The sequence below is a fragment of the Poecilia formosa genome, unplaced genomic scaffold (assembly GCF_000485575.1).
Source record: "Poecilia formosa unplaced genomic scaffold, Poecilia_formosa-5.1.2 Scaffold131, whole genome shotgun sequence".
Taxonomy (NCBI): domain Eukaryota; kingdom Metazoa; phylum Chordata; class Actinopteri; order Cyprinodontiformes; family Poeciliidae; genus Poecilia; species Poecilia formosa.
This window is the reverse complement of record NW_006800070.1, coordinates 356,714-379,230: the sequence shown is the minus strand read 5'-3', so window position 1 is coordinate 379,230 and position 22,517 is coordinate 356,714. Positions and strand designations below refer to the sequence as shown.

General features: G+C 36.1%; 2 protein-coding genes across 6 annotated transcripts in view; both read left to right on the top strand.

The window, feature by feature from the left end:
- LOC103144706 (sodium-dependent multivitamin transporter) overlaps window positions 1-5,423 on the top strand; it is a 13,899-nt gene extending 8,476 nt beyond the window's left edge. For 3 of the 5 annotated variants that reach the window (XM_007561815.2, XM_007561814.2, XM_016676320.1), the window contains 7 exons: window positions 437-549; window positions 634-704; window positions 777-863; window positions 2,269-2,423; window positions 2,499-2,605; window positions 2,699-2,820; window positions 4,415-5,423. In XM_007561815.2, coding sequence (XP_007561877.1) covers window positions 437-549; window positions 634-704; window positions 777-863; window positions 2,269-2,423; window positions 2,499-2,605; window positions 2,699-2,820; window positions 4,415-4,555 — 796 coding nt within the window. In that variant the 3' untranslated portion in view covers window positions 4,556-5,423. Of the gene's footprint in view, window positions 1-436; window positions 550-633; window positions 705-776; window positions 864-2,268; window positions 2,424-2,498; window positions 2,606-2,698; window positions 2,821-4,019; window positions 4,047-4,414 lie in introns of those variants that run through there. The other 2 variants (XM_007561812.2, XM_016676321.1) reach the window with 2 other exon arrangements.
- Window positions 5,424-8,575: 3,152 nt separating this feature from the next.
- Window positions 8,576-22,463, top strand: LOC103144703 (adhesion G protein-coupled receptor F5-like). Its single transcript, XM_016676239.1, has 19 exons — window positions 8,576-8,636; window positions 9,251-9,464; window positions 11,240-11,291; window positions 11,372-11,384; window positions 12,106-12,231; window positions 12,369-12,521; window positions 12,623-12,729; window positions 12,814-12,872; window positions 12,962-13,086; window positions 13,693-13,908; window positions 16,609-16,848; window positions 16,949-17,101; window positions 18,379-18,493; window positions 18,643-18,727; window positions 18,977-19,159; window positions 19,541-20,866; window positions 20,950-20,991; window positions 21,890-21,925; window positions 22,014-22,463. The coding sequence occupies exons 3-19, from the start codon at window positions 11,247-11,249 to the stop codon at window positions 22,071-22,073; spliced, it is 3,084 nt and encodes a 1,027-aa protein (XP_016531725.1). The 5' UTR covers window positions 8,576-8,636; window positions 9,251-9,464; window positions 11,240-11,246; the 3' UTR covers window positions 22,074-22,463.
- The last annotated feature ends 54 nt before the right edge of the window (window positions 22,464-22,517 follow it).

Here is a 22,517-nt window from a genome sequence, read left to right as displayed (position 1 = left end):
TGATAGAAAATGAGGAACATGAAGCTTTTGTGTGAAGCCAGAATTACGTGGCATTCACAGGCTGAAATAAAAATTTGATTTACAAGAAATTTACGTGAACAGGTCTGTTAACGACTTCCTTTATTACAAAAGTTTTTGATTAGAAGCCGAAACATTGTCGCCTTTGTAATACGAGACGACACAAACGCCAAGTTTTTCCTGTGTTCCTCATGTTAACAGAGGAAGTGTGTGTGTGTTGCCAGAGTGGAAACCGTTTAGCGATAATCTGATACGGTCTTCACAATGAAAACCATATCAGGTGATCACGTTGCTTCGCACACAAGAAAAAATAAAACCTGAGAACCTGTTCAGTTGTTGTGGATTTGCACAGCTTTTAACATTGTTGCAAATAACAGAAAAGACGGGCATGGGTTTATGTTTTGCTTTCACCGTTCAGCACCATCTCGTCTGCATTCAACTCTCTGGCCACCGTGACGATGGAAGATCTCATCAAGCCGCATTTCCCTTCCATGTCGGAGGAGAGAGCGACGCTGGTCTCCAAAGCTTTAGGTGAGCCGCTCTCGGCTTCAAACTTTGCTAAGGTGAAGTTTTGGTTGTAGTTTCTGACGGTTCATGTTGTGGCTCTACCCTAAGCGACGTCCTACGGGCTGCTCTGCCTGGCCATGGCCTACCTGACTCACCTCATGGGCGACTCGGTCCTGCTGGTGAGCTCAGCGTTTGATCTGATTGTTTCTCAGTAACTTTGTGAGGATTAGCACTCATGTTTTGTGTTGCAGGTAGCTTTAAAGATCTTCGGGATGGTTGGCGGACCCATTCTCGGCCTGTTTTGCCTCGGCATGTTCTTCCCGTGGGCCAACTCCAAGGTAAGCCGACATTCATTTGATTTGGTTTTGCATGTCTAGTCGTGAACTTATAAAAATATGAATATGAGCACACCTTAACCTCTCCCACATTTCCTCACGTTAATTTAACAAACTGCAATGTATTTTATGCAACTGGTCAATGGAAAGTGACACACAATTGTGCAGTGGGTGTAAAAGGGTACATTATTTTAAATAATAAAAAAAAAAGAATCTGAAAAGTGTGGTGTGCATTTTGTTTTTTTGCACATCTTTGAACTGAATATTTTTGTTCATTCCTCTTTGCAAAATACCCCAAACCTCAAAGTCTGATTGGATGGAGAGCTTTGATTTTTAAGTCTTGCCACAAATTCTCAATTTGATTTCTCAGTCTGGACTTTAACTGGGCCATTCTAACACTTGATTACACTTTAATCTAAATTAGGGCCACTACTTTAACATGTGAACTCGGATTAACTAATTAATCAACTAATTAATTAATTAACTGCATAGATTTTAAGGCGTTAAACATTTTTACGGTTAATAGCATTTTTTTTTGCTTACATAGAAAAGTCTGGAGCCGGAACCTTTGTTTTGCGTTTCTGGTATGCCGGTAAATCTGACGCACACGCAACATTCGCAAACAACAAGCCGGTTTTCTCGGGACACAGAGGGATAATTTTTGCCTGAGAAAACAATGTGTTCGGACGCTGGAAAATACTGTTGTTATTTTCAAGTTGTGCTAAAAGGAGTTAGCCTGTCAGCGAAGCTATTTCAAAATGGCATCTCAACACTAAGCATGTTTGAGCAGCACAGACGTCTCAACAATAAAGTTATTGGCCACACTTCACATTTTCAAAGGATTTTTTCAGTGATGATCAGATGTTCCTGAAACACTTACAGGCTGAATGGTTGACAATCTAGAATGCCTTTATTTTTGTCGTGCAGAAGCAAAACAATATTTCATAATATCAGCTGTTTCCTCCTGCCTGATGGTTGAATAACCTGAATGACAGGTTTAAAAACAATAAATATCTTTGTTTTTGAGCTTATATGTGTATTTATTCAGTCATTTAGCAGCACCACCTTTTTTTTACTGTGGATGATGTGTTCAGGTGACCTTCTTCCACATGCTTCCTGTGTCCCCATATATCACGTGTCAAACTCGAGGCCCGCGGGCCAAATTCGGCCCAACGTTGCTCTTTATGTGGCCACATAAACACAACTTCAGGATAACAGTTGTTTGCTTAAATCTTACTTTGTAAGTCAAAACAAATCGGTTTTTATTTGAACAGTGGCACATCAATGTAAAATGATATTTAACTTATTTATTTATTAACTTTATTCCTGTCAGTAATTATCCCAGTTCATCACAAATAGAAGAACTTTATTGAGTTGTTCACAGACAGTCTCTGTCCTTTGTTTCCAGGGTGCGGTGGCCGGTCTGGGCGCAGGTCTGGTCGGGGCTTTCTGGGTCGGCATCGGCAGCATCGTCACCCGCAGCTCTGGCGCTAAGCGGCTGCCGCCCAGCTGCCACATCAACACAACCGCCGCCTTTCAGACGGCGATCGGCAACGTGACGAGGTTGGACTCCGGCCGTTAACGGCGAATGTTACCAGTGACTTTTTGTCTCGAGACTAACTCAACTCTGTTCTTCAGTCGGCCCACGGGGCTGCACAGGTTTTACTCTCTGTCCTACATGTGGTACGCTGGCTTCAGCTGCCTGATAGTCATCCTCGTCGGGCTGACCGTCAGCTTTCTCACAGGTATCCAAAACTGTGACATTTACTCGTGCCGCCTCACTTTAATGTGAAACGTTTCTTCACGTTAAACTTTGCAACGTTTGTGTTTTTGCCAAGGCCCAATGAAAGAAGGGGAGGCGACACCTGGAACAGTCTATCCGTTGTTGGGAAAGCTGCTTTTTTTTCTGCCCAAACACAGGAAGAAGAACGTCTGCTGCGTGACTCCTCTGAGACCGGCCGTAAGTAAAGATGAAAGTTTCCGACCAAAACAAACAAGTCAGGCAAAAACTTTTCAATAGCTATTAATGATGGAAAAAGTAAGTACACCCTTGGTGCTTCACTTGGATTTATGAGGTTAGGTAACAACCAGTTGCTGCTATTAAGAAATTATAATTGATTATTTGACCTTTGTCAGGCAGTGTGGCCTTTTGTGCTAAAATAACATCAAGATGGAAAGAGATCAGCAATGGCTAGAGCAACTGATGCCTTCTGTCAACCTGGGTAAAGACTGTAGGAAAATGTAAAAAACAATTACAAGTCTCTCATTTCATAGAGGAAAAACATGCAAGTAGAGCTGAAACAATTAATTGTGATTAATCGGTTATTGAAATAATCCTTAACTATTTTAATAATTGATTAATCGGTACTTTAATTTGCTTAAAGAACAACAGCCTCAGATATTAAATAAGCTAAAACTGTGCAGAAAAATATATACATTTGGCATTTAAGATGTAAAAATCTTCATCCTTCAGTCCCAGTTAAACGATGTTTAACTAAAGTCCTACGGGGTTTAGAGTCCCTGTTGACGCTGTTTCAACTATAAACCTAGAGGTTGGAGTCCTTGTCAAACGGCGTTTTGACTAAAGTCCCAGAGGGTTAGAGCCCCAGATTAAGGACAGGGGTGCGGATGTCGTCACCCCAGGTTGAAAAGGGGTGCGGGTTTTAATGTTTTTTTAATCTTTTTTAATCTTTTTTTTTTCCAAAATCTCTTTCTCTTTCTTACTGTTTACTCAATGTCACATGCTGTTTTTTTTATTATTATTTAAATAACTTTGAAATGCCTTGCTGCTGAAATGTGCTATACAAATAAAATTTGATTTATTGATTGATACTGTCCAAATTCTGTTAAAAATATCTCCTGTTCTGACCTTTGGTTATCCATTTATTAATTGATTTATCCATAAATGAATCAGATCGCCCCTACACTGCACTGATATTAAGTCAAGCAGGGCTATAAATGATCAATCGTAAAGGAATACCATCTTATTTCATCTTGGGGAATATATTTAAAAAAGGAATTGAATTATCTGTTTATTTGCATCCCGAATATTGTATGAAAAAGCTTCCGAATGTGGTAAATTTTATTTATCCAATTAATCGATTGATTGTCAGAGTAATCGATGGAACAGATAATTATTAAAATTATTGTTAGTTCCAGCCCTGCACGTAGGACGGGTTCCTATCCTTCCAGAAATTGAAATCTATGTAATTTTTCTCCGAGGTCAGATGTAGAAATTAATTTGCTGCGTGATACTCGTCAGAGAACTTACTAACGAGCAGTAGAGCTGCAGCTGAAACTCCACCATATTGGGTGCCACGTCAGACAGAAAGCAAACGCATCGTCTCAGCAGAGACTCCTCATGCCAACAAGACCTTTCCAACCGTTAACTCTTCTGTGCACCACGTTATTTTGTAGGCAAATGTGAGGTGATTTCACAGGACCAGTGTTGACTGAATAAAGTCACTTACATGGTTCTGAAACTTAAAACGTCTAAATCAATTCCATCTGTCTCTCTCTCCGCTTTAATGTCATTTTTTCCTTGTTGTCCTAAGATCCCATCCCCACAAGGGCCACATTCACACAAAGAAAGCAATGGAACCGCCAGTGGGCAACACACACCATCGCAGCAGCAGACAGAGCGTTTGCTGCCTGACGCCGACTCCCGTGTTATCGAGTACGAAACAGCGGTGTGACGTCGAAGTCATCCATGCACGAGGATGGAAATCTCTCAGAATGTAAAGCACTTGGAGCGGAGCTCTGCGTTTGCATGTAGATTACAATGCGTTTGTCGTTGTGATGCCTTTCCTTCGGGGTGAGGGATTTTTATCAGGTTTGCACTTTGAGCCACAGAAGCAGCAGCAGCAGCTCCAGACTGATGTTTTTTTTTGTGATTGAATGATTCGCAGCGGAGAAGGTTTTGTAGATCTCAACAGTATGTTTCCGTTCCAGTCAGCTGCTTGAATGTTTCAATAGATTGCCTTTATACTTGTGAAAGTGCACTATGATGTTACATAAAAATCGAAGATTAATGAGCTGATGAGCAAGTTGATCCTTTTTAGACATTAAAAAAAATGTATTTTAATATTTGAGAAGCACTACTACATCATACATCAGATTTCAGGTTTTATTTGAAAGCTGACCCGCTGGTCACGATTTTTACTCTCTTTACAATTTTGCTATTGACTGTAACACAAGCGCCAACAAATTGTGCTGGAGCCTCTTTTATCGAGGTTCTAGTTTTCAATGCAACAGAAAAGGAGGAACGGTACAAGGTTGTTTCCATTTATGCATTGTTGCATATATGCCTAATCCTTGACAAAACCCAAGTGCAGCAAAGTTGATGTGTTTATAGACCAAAAATGTTCAATTAATTTCGGAGTACGTGATTGATCAGAGACGATCCACAACAAACTGGCAGATTCAAGTCTTTTTCCGATTATTTGTTGCATCTCTACTACTAAAGCTGTGAGACTTGGCACCCCAATTACTTCTCTGACTGTGTCCTGGAATTAAAACTGTAAAACCTCTTTTCTACATAAGATTAAAAATTTGTAATAAAAAGTGTCTAATTTTTTTATTATATATTTTATTACTTAAAAAATACTCATTGTAATCTACATCTTGTGGAACACTGACAAAACAGACTTGCGTCTTTACGTCCATTCAGTACAAGGGACTTAAGCATTTTGATTTATGCTGCTTGAACCTTTTTACACAACTGCACTGTAAAGGGAACTACGTTTTCTCACATTGGTAATGCAAATATACACAATGAAATTCTATGAAGTAATGTTTCAAAGCATAAAGAGTAGTCAAATGTATTCTACTTCATGTAGCTAAAAGGTTTCAGTAAAAGGTTTCTTTATGTTCAGGGAACAGTCCCAACAACCCAAAAGCAGAATGACTGACATTTTTGTCAAAATGTGTTTAAATTTTAGTTTGCATACAATGTGGGTGTGCAATCAGTGGCCCTTCACCCACACTACAGAACAAATGTGGGCAATATAAACTTAAGATTTTAGTACAAAAAGTTGTCATTTTTATTGTGAATTTGAAAAAATATTTACAACTTATTTTAATTCTTTTTAGGCATTTCTGTGGCTCTTTATCAGAGCTCTGGGTTTCTCTTCGCATTCTAAAAAGTCTTAAAGTCATGTCTATAAAATTATGGCTTTGAAATATCAGTTGGCGCTAATTGCAGGTGTTAAGTTTTGTTGCGTCAGGACTGTTCAGTCTTGTATGAATGTTTTTTTCTCACGAGATTTTTCTGTCATTCAAAGGTTTGAGTCGCGCGCATTCTGTGACTCGAGGCGGGTGGTAGCTAGCTGATTTTGCTAACTAGCTTGCTTTTTGCGTCTGTCATTAAAGTGCAAATGCGTCAGTAGTTGCCATCATCTCACTTCTGTTGTCAACATATGAACCAGCAGGACCCCTTATATTTATGATTTTTTTTAAGACTTGAATTTAATTCAAACTGACATTAAAAATTATGTTAAATCTTAAATATGATTAGCTAAAATCTGCAGATGCCAGCAGTGGAAGAAATAGTTCAAATAATCATTCTGACAATAGAGACTGTTTATAGGGTTTTCAAATGTCATTGATAGGAATTTATCATTAATCTAAAATCTTAACACTTTTCCACACATCTCACGAACCAGAAATGTTTCAGTGTACATGTAATTACTGATGATGTGTGTGTGTGTTCAGGTCTTTTGCATCACTTAACTGACAAATGTCCCTAATGTTAATTTAGCTGTAATGTTACTTTGTGTAAAATGAACTGTGTTTTTGTCAAACATGCTGTGTATTGATGGTACAAAGAACAGGACTAATATGCAAAACCACTATTTGCTGTTCTGCAACAGTTTCCACAAGGCACAGTAAGGACTACCTAGAAATTCAAATAAACACCAACCCTGTGAGAGGCTGATATGTTCAGACAGTTAAAGATGACAAGAAACCATAAACTAATTGCAAAATTTTACAAAGCTGCATTACCATCATTATTTAAAACCAAAATAAACTCTATTAAAATAGAAACCTGTTTAAAATTGATGAATGAAAAATATTTTTTTGCTCTTTTCCGTGAGATAATAGATAAACTGACTAATTGATCAGTGCCAAATAAAAACATTGTTAGATGTTGTACAAACTGGAAACGATCCAGTGACAGGAGTCAATATAAAGATCCCTCAGACATTTGGTTAAACTTGATTAGATGGTGCAAATTTCTGAGTAATCGGGTTAAACATTAACCTTCAAGGTTAATGTTTGACTCTGAAATGTTAGAATTTAAATATTTAAATAAAGTAACTCCTACTTGAATAAACCTTTACCACTTTTCTGAGTCTCATAACTGATATTTGATGATGTCATTGGAAAAAGTGTGTCCTTATAACTAAATGTTTTGAACTTTAGCATAGAGATACCCAAGTACAGTTCTTCAGATGTGGACCAGGTCCTAACAAACTACAGAAAAACAGCAGAGTTCAGTTTAGAACAGGGACTTAAACATTGTCAAATGTTTAAGAGAAGACTGTGTAATCCATACCTGGTATATGAGGTATAGTCACAATAAATAGGAAATTGTGTGTTCACTGTTTGTACACTTATACAGGTGCTGTTTTTGGATTTCTTTGGAGATTCTTTTTACAATTCAACTTTCAGATTCTCTCCAAGTTGGCACACTGATCCATATCATAGGTGTGGTTGAAATAAATCCTCTTTTATTCAAATTAGTCTGTGTTTTTGGTGGAACATTTTCATATGAGAATTTTTTAAAGGTGACAGAACCATAAGCTAATACAATTCAGAATTAATAGTTGTAAAATCTTTCTGATATTGTTTGATTTTTAAGTCTGCGTGGTCAACACGAACCCCCAGCAAGTTAGTGCAAAAATAGTGTTTCCGTTTTCTCTGTAGATATTGACAGTCTGAACGAACCTAAAGTAGTTAATTTTATGTTTGCCCCCCCAAAAAATTAATCCCATTTTAATGGAAAAATTGTGTTAATTTTTCACAGTATTTTATTCACAGTATTTTAGCTCATTTATAAATGTCACAATTTCAAACTAAACATTTAATAAGGAAACTAGATATTTAGCTCAAAGCTAAATAGTTAGCGAAAGTGCAAATTCACGAGGCGAAGCCCGGAAGTGGACTATCAAAATAAAACCTGCGTCTTGGCTGTAAACGTTCGTAGCCAGTAAAACGGCTCATTTGATGGTTTAAGCTGAAATGTTGAACATATCGCTAGGAAAAGAAACAACAATGAAGAGATACAAGTTAGGCAGTCACGCCGGTAGGAATTTATTTGAAGGTTCACAAGACTTTGCAAGGTTATGGGTAAGTGAATTTGCATACCGAAACTAAATGTTCACTTTGTAAGCTAAATATTTAGCTTCAAACTAAATATTTAGCATACGAAGTAAATATTTATTTTGAGGCTGTTAACTAAATTAAATTAATAGTTTTATTAACAAACTAGTTAATCAATCTATTACTTAGCTAGTTAATAAGCTAACTCAATATTTGGTTTGAAGCTAAATATATAGCTAGCTAGCTAACTGAATATCTATTTTGGAGCTAGATAGTTTGTAAATGTAATATTTATCTAACTAAATATATAGTTTGACACTGACATTTTAAATGAGTAACAAAGTGGAAAATGTGACTAAAAATGAACTCCCATTTCTTCGTCCTATGCCAGGCTAACTACAGTACGAGAAAAATATGGCCACGCACCGCGGCTTTTCAAATTCTTATTTAGAGGTAAATTAAATTACTATCACATTGTTTTCAAGGAATATTAACTCCATTTGTTTGTCTGCTTTAAAATATTAGGTGTGTAGAAAATTTAATATTATGAATTAGAATAATTTACTTGGGATTCATTCTGCCTAAACCCAGATTCATAGCTCTGTGAAAAGCAAAGTAAAATAGTCTTCCTGTGGTGTTGCAAAAGGAGATAACTGGATGTAAATACTTTTAAGGGCGTATGTAAAGCGTCTGAAACATTCATTGTTTATAAATTGTTTTATTTAATTGCTCTGCCTATAGAATCATTCTCATGTTTTATTTGGTTTTAATGCATTTTGATAAGTGTATTTAAAATTACTGTTGGTTTTTCAACCCTTCCTCATCACAATTTAAATACCTTGTATTAAAGTCTAGATTTGACATAGAGAAAACACAAAAGAGTCTTAATTGCAGGTTTTACATCTGTTATGGTACAAACTAAGCTGTGTACATTTTAGAGTATTTAATACTGGCTACATAACATGTATAGCTTACTCTTTAAACTAATAAAATAACTTCGTGCTGTCTTTTATTTTTTTTTAAAGGAGGGAAAAATACCTGAAATATAATACTTTATTTCATAACAGCTACAGATCCATCGAGATGGCATGATAAAACAAAGAACCGTCTGTAATCTGATTTGACAGTCAAATTAAAGTGTCGCTGGAGCCATTTTTGTTTGCATGTCCTCCATAAACCTGGTGTGAAAACTGGCTTTTTCACTGGACGGCTACTTTTTTTCGGCCAGTTTGCTGCTGTGAAGGTTCACAAGGTTCACTGATGTGCGTCAAGAAAACACAGGTGAGCTCATCTTTTTTTCATAATAAATATATATGCAATTATTTAGTTGTAGCCTGTCTTAGGTTTTTATGTTTTTAATGATGAAAGCAATTAATTAATTAAGCAATTAATATGGTTTTGATGACGCATTCAGTGCGCTGCATATTTTGAATTTTTTTAAACATAACACAAAAACCTCTTGCCTCTAACGCCATAAACGTCAGTATGTGTATTTTTTAAAATAGTTTTAGCAATAAAAGAGATTCATTTGAATTTGTGCACTCTAAAAATAAAAATATACAATTTGTGCAACACGGATGAAGTGTCAGTGATTCAAGTATGTGTCTGATGAGTGTCACATTTTTATCACAGTTTTTTGTCCTGACTCAGTCGATGTGACCAGTTTCATGTGTTTATCTGTAAATAAGCATTACTCCTGATGTTGACAATAAGACCAATTATGATTATATATAAGAGATGTAAATGCATTCTAGAATTATGATCCATAAAAAACAAATCCAAATGTAACATGTCTATAAGAAGACTCACATTAACAAAATAATTATAGTTGTTAAATATTGTAGTTTTGTGTGTTTTTGCTAAATAGGGACATTTAAGGTCCACAATCCTTTGTACAAAATTTTTGTAATCGCATTGCAGTTTTACAATTTTAATAAAAACGATACAAAAATAATGTAACATTTACTATTTTAATAGCTTTATTGTTTTAACTCTTTAAATACAGAAAATACTGTGAAACTTATTTGAAATTAGATATAAAAAGTGAATTTTAGTTTTATATGTTCTTATTTATGGCCCGCAGTGTTCCTGTGCGTCACACCCAGTCGTCCTGTTAACATACAACTGCAGTCAATTATTTTAAATCTAGATCAGCTCAGCCATATCTATGGTCACTTTTGCAACTTTCTACAATATTTAATTAGTTGTTTTTCTGTCTTTTTTTTAATGAAACATTTATCCGTGTAAGTAGGAAGGATTACAAATAAAATTGGGTCACAGGATTACAGATCCACAAGTGTAAGGCAGACATCCTTGTGCCAGCCCATCCTGGGAAAACCTGAGTTGTTTCTAAGTCAGAACTTTCACATAAGTCCCTCCAGTAAATTCTGGATCTTTTGGTTTTCCTCCCTGTGAGAGATACTAAAAAACGAGCAAAAGGAAGTTTACTTATCAGATGCCTAAGCTTTTCCCTCTGACTGTTTTCAGTGCAGAGAAACATCACCTTTACACTGGGATGATGGACGATGGCACAATAGGCCTGTCGCAATAAGCAATAAATCAATTAATCGCATGATAAATTGAAAAAATCTCAATATTTTCCAACGATTTATCATCTTTCTCTTTTCTCTCTCTTTTTATGCCAAAGATTTAATAACAAAAGTCTTCAGTCTGGTGCTTTGGTCTCAACTAACCCGTTTTTTGAAGGACAATTTTGTTTACAGAGGCTTCATAATTCTTTTTTTGTTGTTTTTTGTGTTGTTTTTGTTTATTTATTTTGGATATTTAAGATATCTCTCAGTCCAGTGTTAAATGTTCATTAGAAGTTAACGTTTATTGATCATTGAGAATGTGTTCTTGCGTTATATTATCTGAAAAAGGTTTCAAAGCAACAATATTATCGTTTATCGCAACAATTCCTGGGACAATTTATCGTCCAGCAAAATCTGTTGCCATGACAGGTCTAGGTATGACACAGGAACATGATCCAAACAATCAGAGTTTTACTTGGTAAAGTTTTACAATCCAGTGAATTAATTAAAAAATTTTTTTTACAGGATCAAGATGTGGGTCTTCATATTTCTCTACATACTGAGTCTAAACTGTCAGGTTTGTCATATTCCACAAAAAGATACTAAAAATTAAAATGAAAACATCAGATTTAATAAAATTGTTTTTTTCCTTTGTAGACCTCTGCAACAGGTAAAGAGTATTTCTTTAAAGCTTCTGTTTCACTGGTTGTTGGTGATGATGGTAAAGGCTTCACAGGTTACCAACTGGGGGTGCTCTTTACTTTAAAGCTGCCGTATGAAACTTGTATAAAATTATTTTTTACATACTTGTTGAAAGTGTCACCATGTCATGGCAGAATAGTAAGATACAGATAATCTGTCAAAAAATCAAGCTCCTCTGACTTCTCCCGTTGCTCCCAGTGCTAACTAGAAATAACCAGAGCCAGGAGGCGGGTCTTAGCGCTGTCAATCACAATGTGGTGTGGCGCTGCTCATCCCTCTCCTATTCCCTCTTGCTCTCTGCTAAGCTGCAGCTATCAGGGAAAGTTGTGAATGCTAAGGCTAGTTAGCGTAGTCACTAATGCTGGCGGATAAATGGTTTTCCTGTAAGTTGTTTCTCTGCCTTTCGCACGTTTTCATTAGCAAGTATGTGAAGTTGAGTGACAGCGCTAAGACCCTCCTCCTGGTTCTGATTGGTTGTTTTTTGGTCAGGAGTGATGCATTTCTTTAGATGTCAATAGTAGCTCATGGAAGAGGTGGAAGAGATTGATCTTTTCACAGATTATCTGTCTCATATTATACTATCAGGACACATTTTAACAAATTTGTAAAAATTGTATGTTCTTCATAAAAGTTACATACTGCACCTTTAAGCATCAATTAATGTTTCAGTTTCTCTTTGAATGTTTCAGAGAACTCAACACAGATGTATTATGCTAAACTGAAAATAGACAGAAGTGCAATTCAGAACATCAGTTCAAAGCTGAACTTTAATGTGAAAGGCAACTTGAGCATCGAGGACGTTACAATGACCACAAGTAAGAAAGAAACAAAGGAAGATTCCAAGTACTGTACTTTTAAGTTTGTCAGTTCCAGAAAACCAAGTCGATAAAACTTTGTTTCTTCAGTTTTTTTGTTTGTTTTATGATTGTGTGTTTCTTCCACCCCCAATAAGAATGTAAAGAAAACAACAATGGTAACAAAACATGCAAATGCAAAGAAGGCCACAAATGGAGTGATGAAGTTCGTCTCACAGGGGTAGATTGTGATGAGAAGAACTGCACCCTCAAGGCTGACTCTAATTCAATGTGCACTTTAAGCAGTGCAGGCATGTGGACTTTTACTGTTCATTTCACCAAACATTTTAAACTGTACATGTGTGGAGAAAGGGTTGATGCTCTGTAACCTTCTACATTTTGTTCTTAACAGTTGATATCACAGGGAGATTCACTCTGGAGGGAGCTGAATTTGAATCTTGTCTGACAGATAAGAACTCAGGCACATATAAGGTTTGCCATAATGGTCTGTTAAATAAGGTAAAAAATAATTTCCATAATTAAGATAATTATTCATTTGATACATTTAGAAATCCATAAATAATGCAGATAATGTCTTTTTAGATGAAAATTGAATACAGTAAAATAAGAGGATTTGACAGTCTAGCAATAACACAATTCAGGTACTTTCTTCCCTAATAATAAAAAAATCTGCACGCATTGATTTTTTTAAATGTTTAAAATTATTTTTTGATTTTGTTTTTCACTAAAGTGTTGGGAGCGTTATTGTTGATTTTACAATGAAGATCGTCTCTGACGTTAGTTCGGGAGAACTGTTCAACAAATCTACAGCTCTGACAAAAACTCTAACAGGCAAAATGACTTTGGAGACTAAAGGTAATTATATATTTCACCGGTTGGATTCATATTAAAGTTACATTTCACAATAACTTTACATCCTGTTTTGTTTCTTCAATGACTTACAGTGATTTTTTTTAAAGACTTTCACACCAAAGTTAAAATGTAATTTTACTATGGTGGAAAAATAAGATAGTAAAGTTAAGAAACCTCTTCAACTTTTTATATAATATTAATTGTGCTAAATAAATTTTAAAAGTAGATGGTGCAAAAAGAAGGCTGCATAAGTATACACACCCTGAAATTATCACTTTATCACATTTCTTTATTCAACAGCCCTCACCTTGACCAGTTTCCATCCTGCTAAGCCTCCTGAACTTTATATGAGGCTAATAAGGTTTTCTAAAACCTACAATAATTCTGAAATAAATGCAAAGTGTTCTAATAAGCTATCACTTTACAGGGTGATGCTAATGCTACCTCTTTATTATAGCTTTAAAAGAAAATTGTAAGAATTTTATTTAACAGACTAGTTTTTTTTTCTTCAATTGCATTTTAGAGGAAAAAAAATATTACAGCCTCATTTTTTAAGATCATAAACTCCTGTGTAAACTTTTTAAAGTTGTAAACTTTTTAAATTCACAGGCATTGTCACTTTGGATATATCAAAGACATCAGTGCCATACGACAACAAAACTGTTGTTATTTGTAAAACTGAGAGACAGCTTGAAGCCAAACCAAATTGGAATCTGCAAAGAAAAGATGGAGAGTTTCTCATAACTAATGGCAGCATCTCAACAGTGGAAGACGAAGAAAAAATAAGTACAGTCACGATTAAACATGTTAGCGAACTCTGGCAAGGTAAGTTTGTTAAAACCACAACATTTCAGATCATTTGGCCCACAATACCTTGCGAAATGTTCACAACCCATTTAGTATTGTCATTTTGTTCAGTCATCCTTTCATAACAATTCAAGCTTAGTCAGACTGAATGGGTAGTATCTGTGAACAATTCTTTAAGTCTTTAATTGTGTTTAGCTTTTGACTTTGACTAGACCATTCTAGATACAGATACACAATAACTTTAAAAAAAAACAAAAAACAATACCAATAACCAATAGTTTTCTCGTTCTAAATGCCTTGTTTTGTGAAAAGCTTCACCAATGAATTTGAGTCCTGCTGGCTTATTGCTAACGTTGTTAGCATCCTGGGCATTCGCAAATACTTTGAATTCTCCACCAAAGCAATGGCTTGAGTTTAAGTTGACTGATCAGATTTGACGTGTTAAAGGTCGTGTTGTTTTTGTCCTCGCCAAACTGTCTCTCAACATTTGTTAACCAAAGTCAGCGTATCGTTTTCCTCCGAAACCTTAAAAGAGCCTCCAAACCAGTGGTTCTTAACCTTCTTTGAGGTACCAAACCCACCAGTTTCATATGTGCTTTCACTGAACCCTTCTTTAGTGATAAATAAAATATGATTTCTATTTTCCAAATTAAATATATATATATGTCTTTTTACTGGTGCACAAAATAAGCCATGCATGAAAATCACCTTGCTCAAAGAACAAAACCATGAACTCATAACAAGTTACGGTATTACTTTATTCTGGCCCCCCCAAAATATTTCAGCCCCATAAAAGAATTTCAACCCCCAAAATATTTTTTTACTATTTTACTTATTAAAAATAAAGTTGGATTTTTTCAAAGAATTTAAAAATTTTTAATAACTTATTTTTTTATTTTATTTTAAATTTAATTTGTTTTTTGTCATTTTGAATCCACAAAATACTTTTTTGGGACCAGAATATTGCCCAAAACTTCGTACGATGCTGTAAGGATCGGTTTGTTAACGGGTACAAATCCAAGAGCAGGCAGAGTGGCCCTTTCATCAAAACTGGATCGTTTCACCCTGAATTCAGCAAGCATTGTGTTCTTGTATTCATGTGTAGAACCCAGGTTAAGAACCACTGCTCCAAACTAACGCTTGTTATGTTCTCTGTTTACCTGGGCTGCATTCACATGGTGTTGGAAGTTCCAACTTGGGAGTCATTCGGACCTTTTATGTTTATATTTCTCTTGTTTGCGTGTAACACTCTGGGATAGTTGATTTATTATTTTTTTAACTGTTTTCTGACGAATTTTAAAATTGTTTATTTGCAGTCAAAAAAATTTTCTCCAATTATACTGACACCACTTTAACTCAGTGCAGGTCTCATGCAGGAGGAGTAGAAGGGCTCAGGAAAAAAAAAGAGAAAAACCCAAACATTTTATCAATGCTATTCATTATGATAATGGACACATAAGAATTTAATTTCTTGTTACCGGTTCAATAACTATCATGCATCCCTTATTCTAACAGATAAATATGCTTTGATGTAAAACATTTCAGCTCCGTTCTAGTTTCTCCCATTATTGCTGTGTATCTACCTCTGTCCATCTATCCCTTTTAGCAGAAAAGCTTGACAATACTACTGTAGTGTTTCAGAGTGGGGAAAAGTGTTTTTCACTATAAACAGCATTTTGCCTGTAGGGCAATAGGTTACAATTCGGTGTCACCTGCCCAGTGACACCAAACATGTTTCCAGTGTCTCCTACTTGACTTGTGGCAAACTGCCAAAAGAACAAATGTATTTTATTTTTCCTTCATAAACTCCATATTTGAGGAGCGTACTGTCAGACATCCAAGCTGAGCAGTGGATTTTCTGCAGCTCCTCCAGAGTTAAATGATAAGGAGGACCCCCAGGCCTCTCCTATAGCTGTAGTACAAACCCCAAACACGCACTTCTACAGTGGCTTGCAAAAGTATTCATACCCTTTGAACTTTTCCATATTTTTTTTCAATATATTTGATTGCAGTGTGCAAAAGCAATCAGCCCCTTTTTGCAAGCCACTGGATTTTGTCCTCAGAGAACAGAATTTACATGTAAAAAACATCATGCAGTTTTATAGACTAATGCAGTGGTTATGAAATCTTTCAACTTCTGAGTCAGGGTATTTTATGAGTTTGCAAATAGTACTTCAGTGACAAAACAAATTAGCTTAATCAATTATTATGTTTTTCAATTTCGTAACATTTTTGTAGGGGATCTCCAGAGCCAATACTTCTTGGTTCACAGCTCAGACTCCAGCTTTGGGAAGTACTGGACTAAGGTCTAACACAGTATGTGTTGTTATTGCCATAAGCAGGATTATTGAAATAATAATACATGAAAAATACACATGTACATATCAGTAATATACTACTTACATGAGAAAGTTCACAACTCTCAGTCTATGTCATAATCCTCATTGTTTTTGCTCGTGTGTGGTGGGGCAAAGATCCATCTCCTCAGTGTTAAGAGAAATGGGGAGTGTTCACCATTTTTAGAGCAGCAATATACAGCACAACTACTTACCCGGGGTCCATCACAGTGTTATTTGTCAGAATTGTACTTGGAAAACAACAGGAAAAGAAAATTAGTCTGTTGACTGAGCATTTATCACATAATGGTTGTCTAATCCCATGAAATATATTTCATACCTTTTGCCTCTGTTTGAGCCCTCCATGTTCTTCCTTCCTCAGGAGAGTACATATGTCTTTTTGTTGAACAAGAAGATCAAATAACTATAAACCATAAAGCCAACGCTACAATGGATATATGCCTCAAACCAAAGATCGACATTTCTGCAGATCCAGCATTTCCCTTGTGTAAGACAGAATCAACTGTTTTTGTTGTGAAAGTGAAATGTGAGATAAAGAATACCACTGAAACGTACAGTGTGAGCTGGCAAGAAGGTGCCATTGAAAAACCCATGACTCCAGGTAGGAATCTTTTACTAGCGTTATTCATGTTTGCGTTTTGAACCATCTCCTAACTGAATTTATTCTTGTAATACTTGTCCTGTTTATGTCACTTTCACAGAGGGAGACAAACTGATTTATTCAGCTGATAAAGTAGTTAACTGTAAGTCAGGAGGGGACAGCTCTTCCACAGGTTCTCCACTGGTATATTGCAACTTTACTAATGAGTGCAACCAAACTTATGGTGCATCTATGAAGGTCGAAGTCATTTATCGTAAGTATCAGTTTGAGATAATGATGCCGTTTTATTTGATACAATGTATTGTATGTTCTTTACTGCAATGAAAAAGCTTTTTTTTTTAATTTGGTGGCAACAGTGGTAGTAGTTTGTCTCACAATCGGTGGGTTGCCGGTTCGATTCTACCTCTGTCATTCTGTCCTTGGGCAAGACACCACTACTAGTCTTGCCTGCTAGTGGTGTCCAGAGAGCCCAGTGGAACCGGTGATGCCTCCATCCAGTAACTTGCCACCATCAGCATGTCAATGGATGAATGACTGAATGTAGTGTGAAGCACTTTGCGGTCCTTTAGGCTCGATAAAGTGCTACACAAGTACAGGCCATTTAACTTATGAAATAATGGAAATGCAAGTGGAATCAAACATTTGGGCACTTTCAATTCAGTGTAATCAATTCTGACCAGTCATGTATCTGATAGAGAAGTACTTTGAGAGTAATTCAGAATATCACAAAAATGTAGTTTATTTCGGTACTTCAATTTAAAAAATGTGAACATTTGCTTGATATATTTCAAGTGTTTTGATGATTATGTCTCAGAAAATGAAACTCAAGAAATCTGGTCTTCTGGAAATAATATTATATAAGTTTAATAAAAGAAATATTAGAAACACATCACAGTCTGGACATTCAAGAAGAAGACTGCTGGGTGACAGATATCCAGCAGTCAGTGACACCCTACACAAGGAGATTAAGCAGAAAAAGATAATTGCGAAAGAAGCTAGCTGTCTATAGAGTCTTGTCTGCACACTTACTATGTTAAAGTTAAATAGAGGGAAAAAATGCCACATGAATATCTATATGTTGAGAGCCCATACAAGAGTTTATGGTAAAGAGCTAAGGCATGCACGGCAGCTGAAGTTGAAGCTTTAAGAGCCACAGCACATATCCAGGGCTAAAGCTGTCACATGCCATGATTTCAGCAAATGCTGAGCCTGAGACGAAGCAGGAAATAAACCGGACTGTTTTTCAGTGGTCCAAAGTCCTCCTTTCAAATCAAAGTAAATTTTACATGTAATTTGAAATACAAGATTTTGGAATTTGGAGGAAGAGTGAAGAGCCATACAGTCCAAGTTTCTGGAGTGAATACAGCTTAGAGAATTTATACAAAATCACCCTCAATTTTATGATAAAAAAAAAACTTTTTAAAAGTTAATGTGATACTTTTTGCATTTTTCACAATAACTTTTTAAAAGTTGGAGTTTTGCTCTGCATAGTTTTTGTTCTAAATGATTTTTTAAATTTGTGCTAAACAGCTGATGAAAAGTACTGTTCAGCGGAAGGTGAATGGGCAAACACCAAGGCCGGCTTTACTGCAGAAATAAAATGCAAGGATAAAGCTGGAACAAGAAAGCGAAAGTGTTCATCTGGGTGAGATTTGAACTCTTCACTATCAGAAAACATTTGTTTCCTCTAACTTTGAAAAACACAATTTATGGTTTATTTAATTAATGAAACATATATATAACATTTAATTTTTGTGCTGACTGGTTTCATTAATGTTCATTTAATACTTTCAGGGAAACTGGCCGGGAAGGGATATGGGGTGACGAGGTTTCAGAATGTGTTGAAAAGGACCTCGCTAGTGTGCTGGAAACAGCTGCAGTATGTGAACTTTACTATCATATTAACTTCCTGTCATTGTACAGAAATGAGTAGTACAGTATACTTAAATATTCTTTCAACTTTTTTATTTTTATGGAATTACTGTAAATACGAATTGTTACTATAACAATTATTCCAATTGTTACTATAATAACAATTATTCCAGTATAATAATATACTTCAGCTTGCAGATTTAAGAAGTTGCTGTAGAATAAACTATAATAACTTTCATATTTATTGTTTTTTCAGATTAGTGACATTGGACTTGGCAAACTGGAGTCAAATGCTGCAATAGTATTTGAACGCTTTGTAAAGGTCACAAAGACATTAAAATTACCTGGTTATGCCAACATAAATACATCGGTCACAGTATTTACCACCATGAATGAAAAGTTAAATTTAACTACTATTACAAATGATTCAGCAATAGAAGTGAGTATCAAAGCATCTTGATTTTTATGAATTAAGACATAATCAGTATGCTTTCATAACTTTATTAAAAGGTTTATTTCATTACAAATTCACTGATATATTAAACAGTGTTAAGGTTAAAAGAAACCATGATGGCTAATAAAGCAGTTTCCAACTAAGCTTTCAGCCAACTCAAAGCTTTTTGGAAAAAAGTTAAATGTCACCAAACAATTCTTTTTTCTAAGAAATAGCCTTTTTCAATGTAGTAATCCAGATAATTTGTGCATCTTTATTCAATTAAAGAGTTTTCACTAAACTTCAAATTCCTAATGCCATAAAATGACACTTCTTACATGTCACAACCATCTTCTAGAAAATGACCATGATTCTGCTTTTTTTCAGAATTATCTATACTCATCCAGTCATTTGCTGAATAAAAGTCTTGAAGACTCATGGACTAAAGACACCACTGACAACTCCTCACTTTCAATGGCTGAGAGATTCATGATTTCTGTTGAGAATTTAATTAAAATATCAAATCTGACTGTGGGGACTAGGAGGGAAAATCTGCAAGTAGATTTGTGCAATATATCCAGCTGCAACATCAATGTTTTCAATGTCACAATTTCAGTTCCAGGTGGAGTGAATGTGAAAACAACTGCATTCAAACAACTGGATAAATATTTGCCCCATCTTGACAATAAATCAGAGGTCAACAGTATCATTGTTTCCGCAACTGCAGAAAACGCAAATGACATTTCCATAAACTTTCAAATGATCAAACCAAGACCTCGTAATTTTCAGCTAAAATGTGTGTATTGGGACACTAAAAACCACAAGTTTTCATCAGAGGGATGTGATTGGAAGGGTCCCTCAGAAGAGGGCCGCTGCGACTGTAAGCATTTTTCCTCATTTGCATTGCTACTGTCCAAGGAGCCCCTGGAAGTCCCTGGTTTAACTTATGTAACTTATGTAGCTCTGTCAGTATCAGTGTTGTCACTCGTTGTCACTCTTGTGATAGAACTGATAGTCTGGAGCGACGTAGTCAAGACGAGTACATTATATTTACGCCACACTGCCCATGTGAACATTTGTCTGTGCTTGCTGATTGGTAACCTCTGCTTTTTGGCATCTTCTTCCAACCCAGAGAGTATTTCAGACCTTTGGTGTCGAACCTCTGCGGTGCTGAAGCATTTCTGCTATCTGGCTATGTTCTTTTGGACGTTTTGTTTGAGCGCCACACTTCTTCATCAGGCAGTGTTTTTGTTCCATAAGGTGAGCAGGGCAAACTATCTGAGGTTCTCGTTGGTTGTAGGCTACGCCATCCCCTTGATCATAGTCTTTGTCACGTTTCTTACCTGCAACGGTGGAGCTGAGGGAGTATATTACTTCAGGAAGACCTGCTGGCTGGTTTATGGTGGACTTTTTAAAGGCACTTTTTATACGTTTATCATTCCAGTGGGAGCAATTGTTTTCATTAATGTGTTCTCAATGCTTGTGGTTATCATGAAGCTCGTAAGCCACCACTCAGAAATACACCAAAAAACTGACATTTCACCAGAAAAGGAGAAAGCAGCAGCCAAAACTGTTGTGAGATCCATTATCCTACTGACCCCAATTTTTGGTGTGACGTGGATCTTTGGATTTGCCATTTTGATTTTTGATCTCACAAGCGGACCCGCAGCATATGCATTCGAATACATCTTCACCATACTCAACGGATTCCAGGTACAGTCAAAATATTTTATTCAATGTAACACATAAACAAGCTGAAGTATTTGAAATACAAGTACACTCTCTTTCAATTCCAGGGCTTCTTCATTTTGTTGACCACATGCTTCGGAGACAGAATGGTAAGGAAATGAGAAACTAGCCAGATAATGATACAGCTCAATGATGCTACACAGTGTGATCTACAAATGTGTCTAAACTGTTGTTTACAGCAATGTTAAGACCTAATATGACTACAGTGTACAATGTATACACCCCTGTTTAAATTCCAGATGTTAGAGGAAAAAACTACATTTTCCACCTTTAATGTGACATATTGTGGTTTATTCAACTGAAAAAATGACTCTTTGATTGCCTTTGTGGACACACCCTGAAATTAATTAATTTACATAATGTCTAGGTGTCATTGGACTGCAATTACTCTTTTGTGTAATGCGTCCTTTAGTGAACAAAAAAAACGGTAATCTCACAAAATGATAATTTGGAGAAGAGTGCAATAGACCCAGAGTGTTCAAAAACATATCAACCTTAACAGTAACACTGAAGAAGCTGCAAACATTTCTGGTGTGAACTGGTTGTGTTCTTATTACAATTTCCTATATGCTGGATGCAAGACAGAAAGTCCATGTAAATCCCTTTCTAACCAGACTAAAAAATCCATAACATGTGGAGCTTTTGACCACCAGTCTGAAAAGTAAGTTAACACACAAACACAGCAAAACAAGAACTGTACCCATGGTAAAACATGGTGGTACTGTATATCATGCCAGTTATGGGTTAATTCGCTGTACTGGTAGTTTTGTCAAGGATAATGCGGTGGGATGCTGATTTGCTTAAATTAAATTAATTCAGTATTTTGCAATGGTGCCCACTAAGGTTGTTCAAAAACATGAAATTCTTACACGGTGTATACATGGTTAAAAGCCAGTACTGATAGCTGCCATCTTTTATCATGATTAATCATTGACATTTTTCTGCCAGATAACCATTTTAATGATTTTCTCACCATAATTTCTACAGACTCGTGAGGCTCTGCTGAGATACATTAAGAAGAAAGTAGGTGCTCCGCAACTACAATTGCATGATACCACGGCTGTTTCTCTTATATGTCTTACTGCCATTTGTTCTTTCCTCTGATCTCCAGGCTCCAGCATCTAGTGTCAGTGAAAGCACCTCTAAGTCAGAGGTGACATGGAAGAAATGAAACCATTTTCATCTACATGTGAAACTAGTATCACTTTTTTGTGCCATTGAAAATAAATGTACAGTGTGCATTCACTTTTTACTGAGGCCGAGGGCGGATGTATACTTTTTCCCAAAGGTTTTCTCGAGATAACCGGTTAATGTTCCAGTTTCTGGAAATAACTATATCATTTCCCATTGGTTTTCTGGAGATAGAGTTAATTTCCTGATGGTTTTCTGGAGATAGAGTTAATTTCCTGATGGTTCTCATGGGATAACAAGTTTATCTCGATAAACCAAACTTTGCTTGTGCCGTTGTACAAATACATGTGGCATGTATTTGAAGGATGGAATCAGGTTTGACACACACCAGTCATCTTATGATCTTGAGATGATCACAAGATGATTGGATTAGAAATGGTTTTCTCGAGAAAACCACTGGGAGAAAGCATATGCTGAAAACGTC

Excerpts from the sequence above, each read along its gene's own strand:
- LOC103144703 (XM_016676239.1), top strand. The coding sequence starts at position 11,247 with ATGTGGGTCTTCATATTTCTCTACATACTGAGTCTAAACTGTCAG. Across the intron at positions 16,849-16,948 it reads TGAAAAACCCATGACTCCAG|AGGGAGACAAACTGATTTAT; the intron begins GTAGGAATCTTT and ends TCACTTTCACAG. Across the intron at positions 19,160-19,540 it reads CAAATGATTCAGCAATAGAA|AATTATCTATACTCATCCAG; the intron begins GTGAGTATCAAA and ends GCTTTTTTTCAG.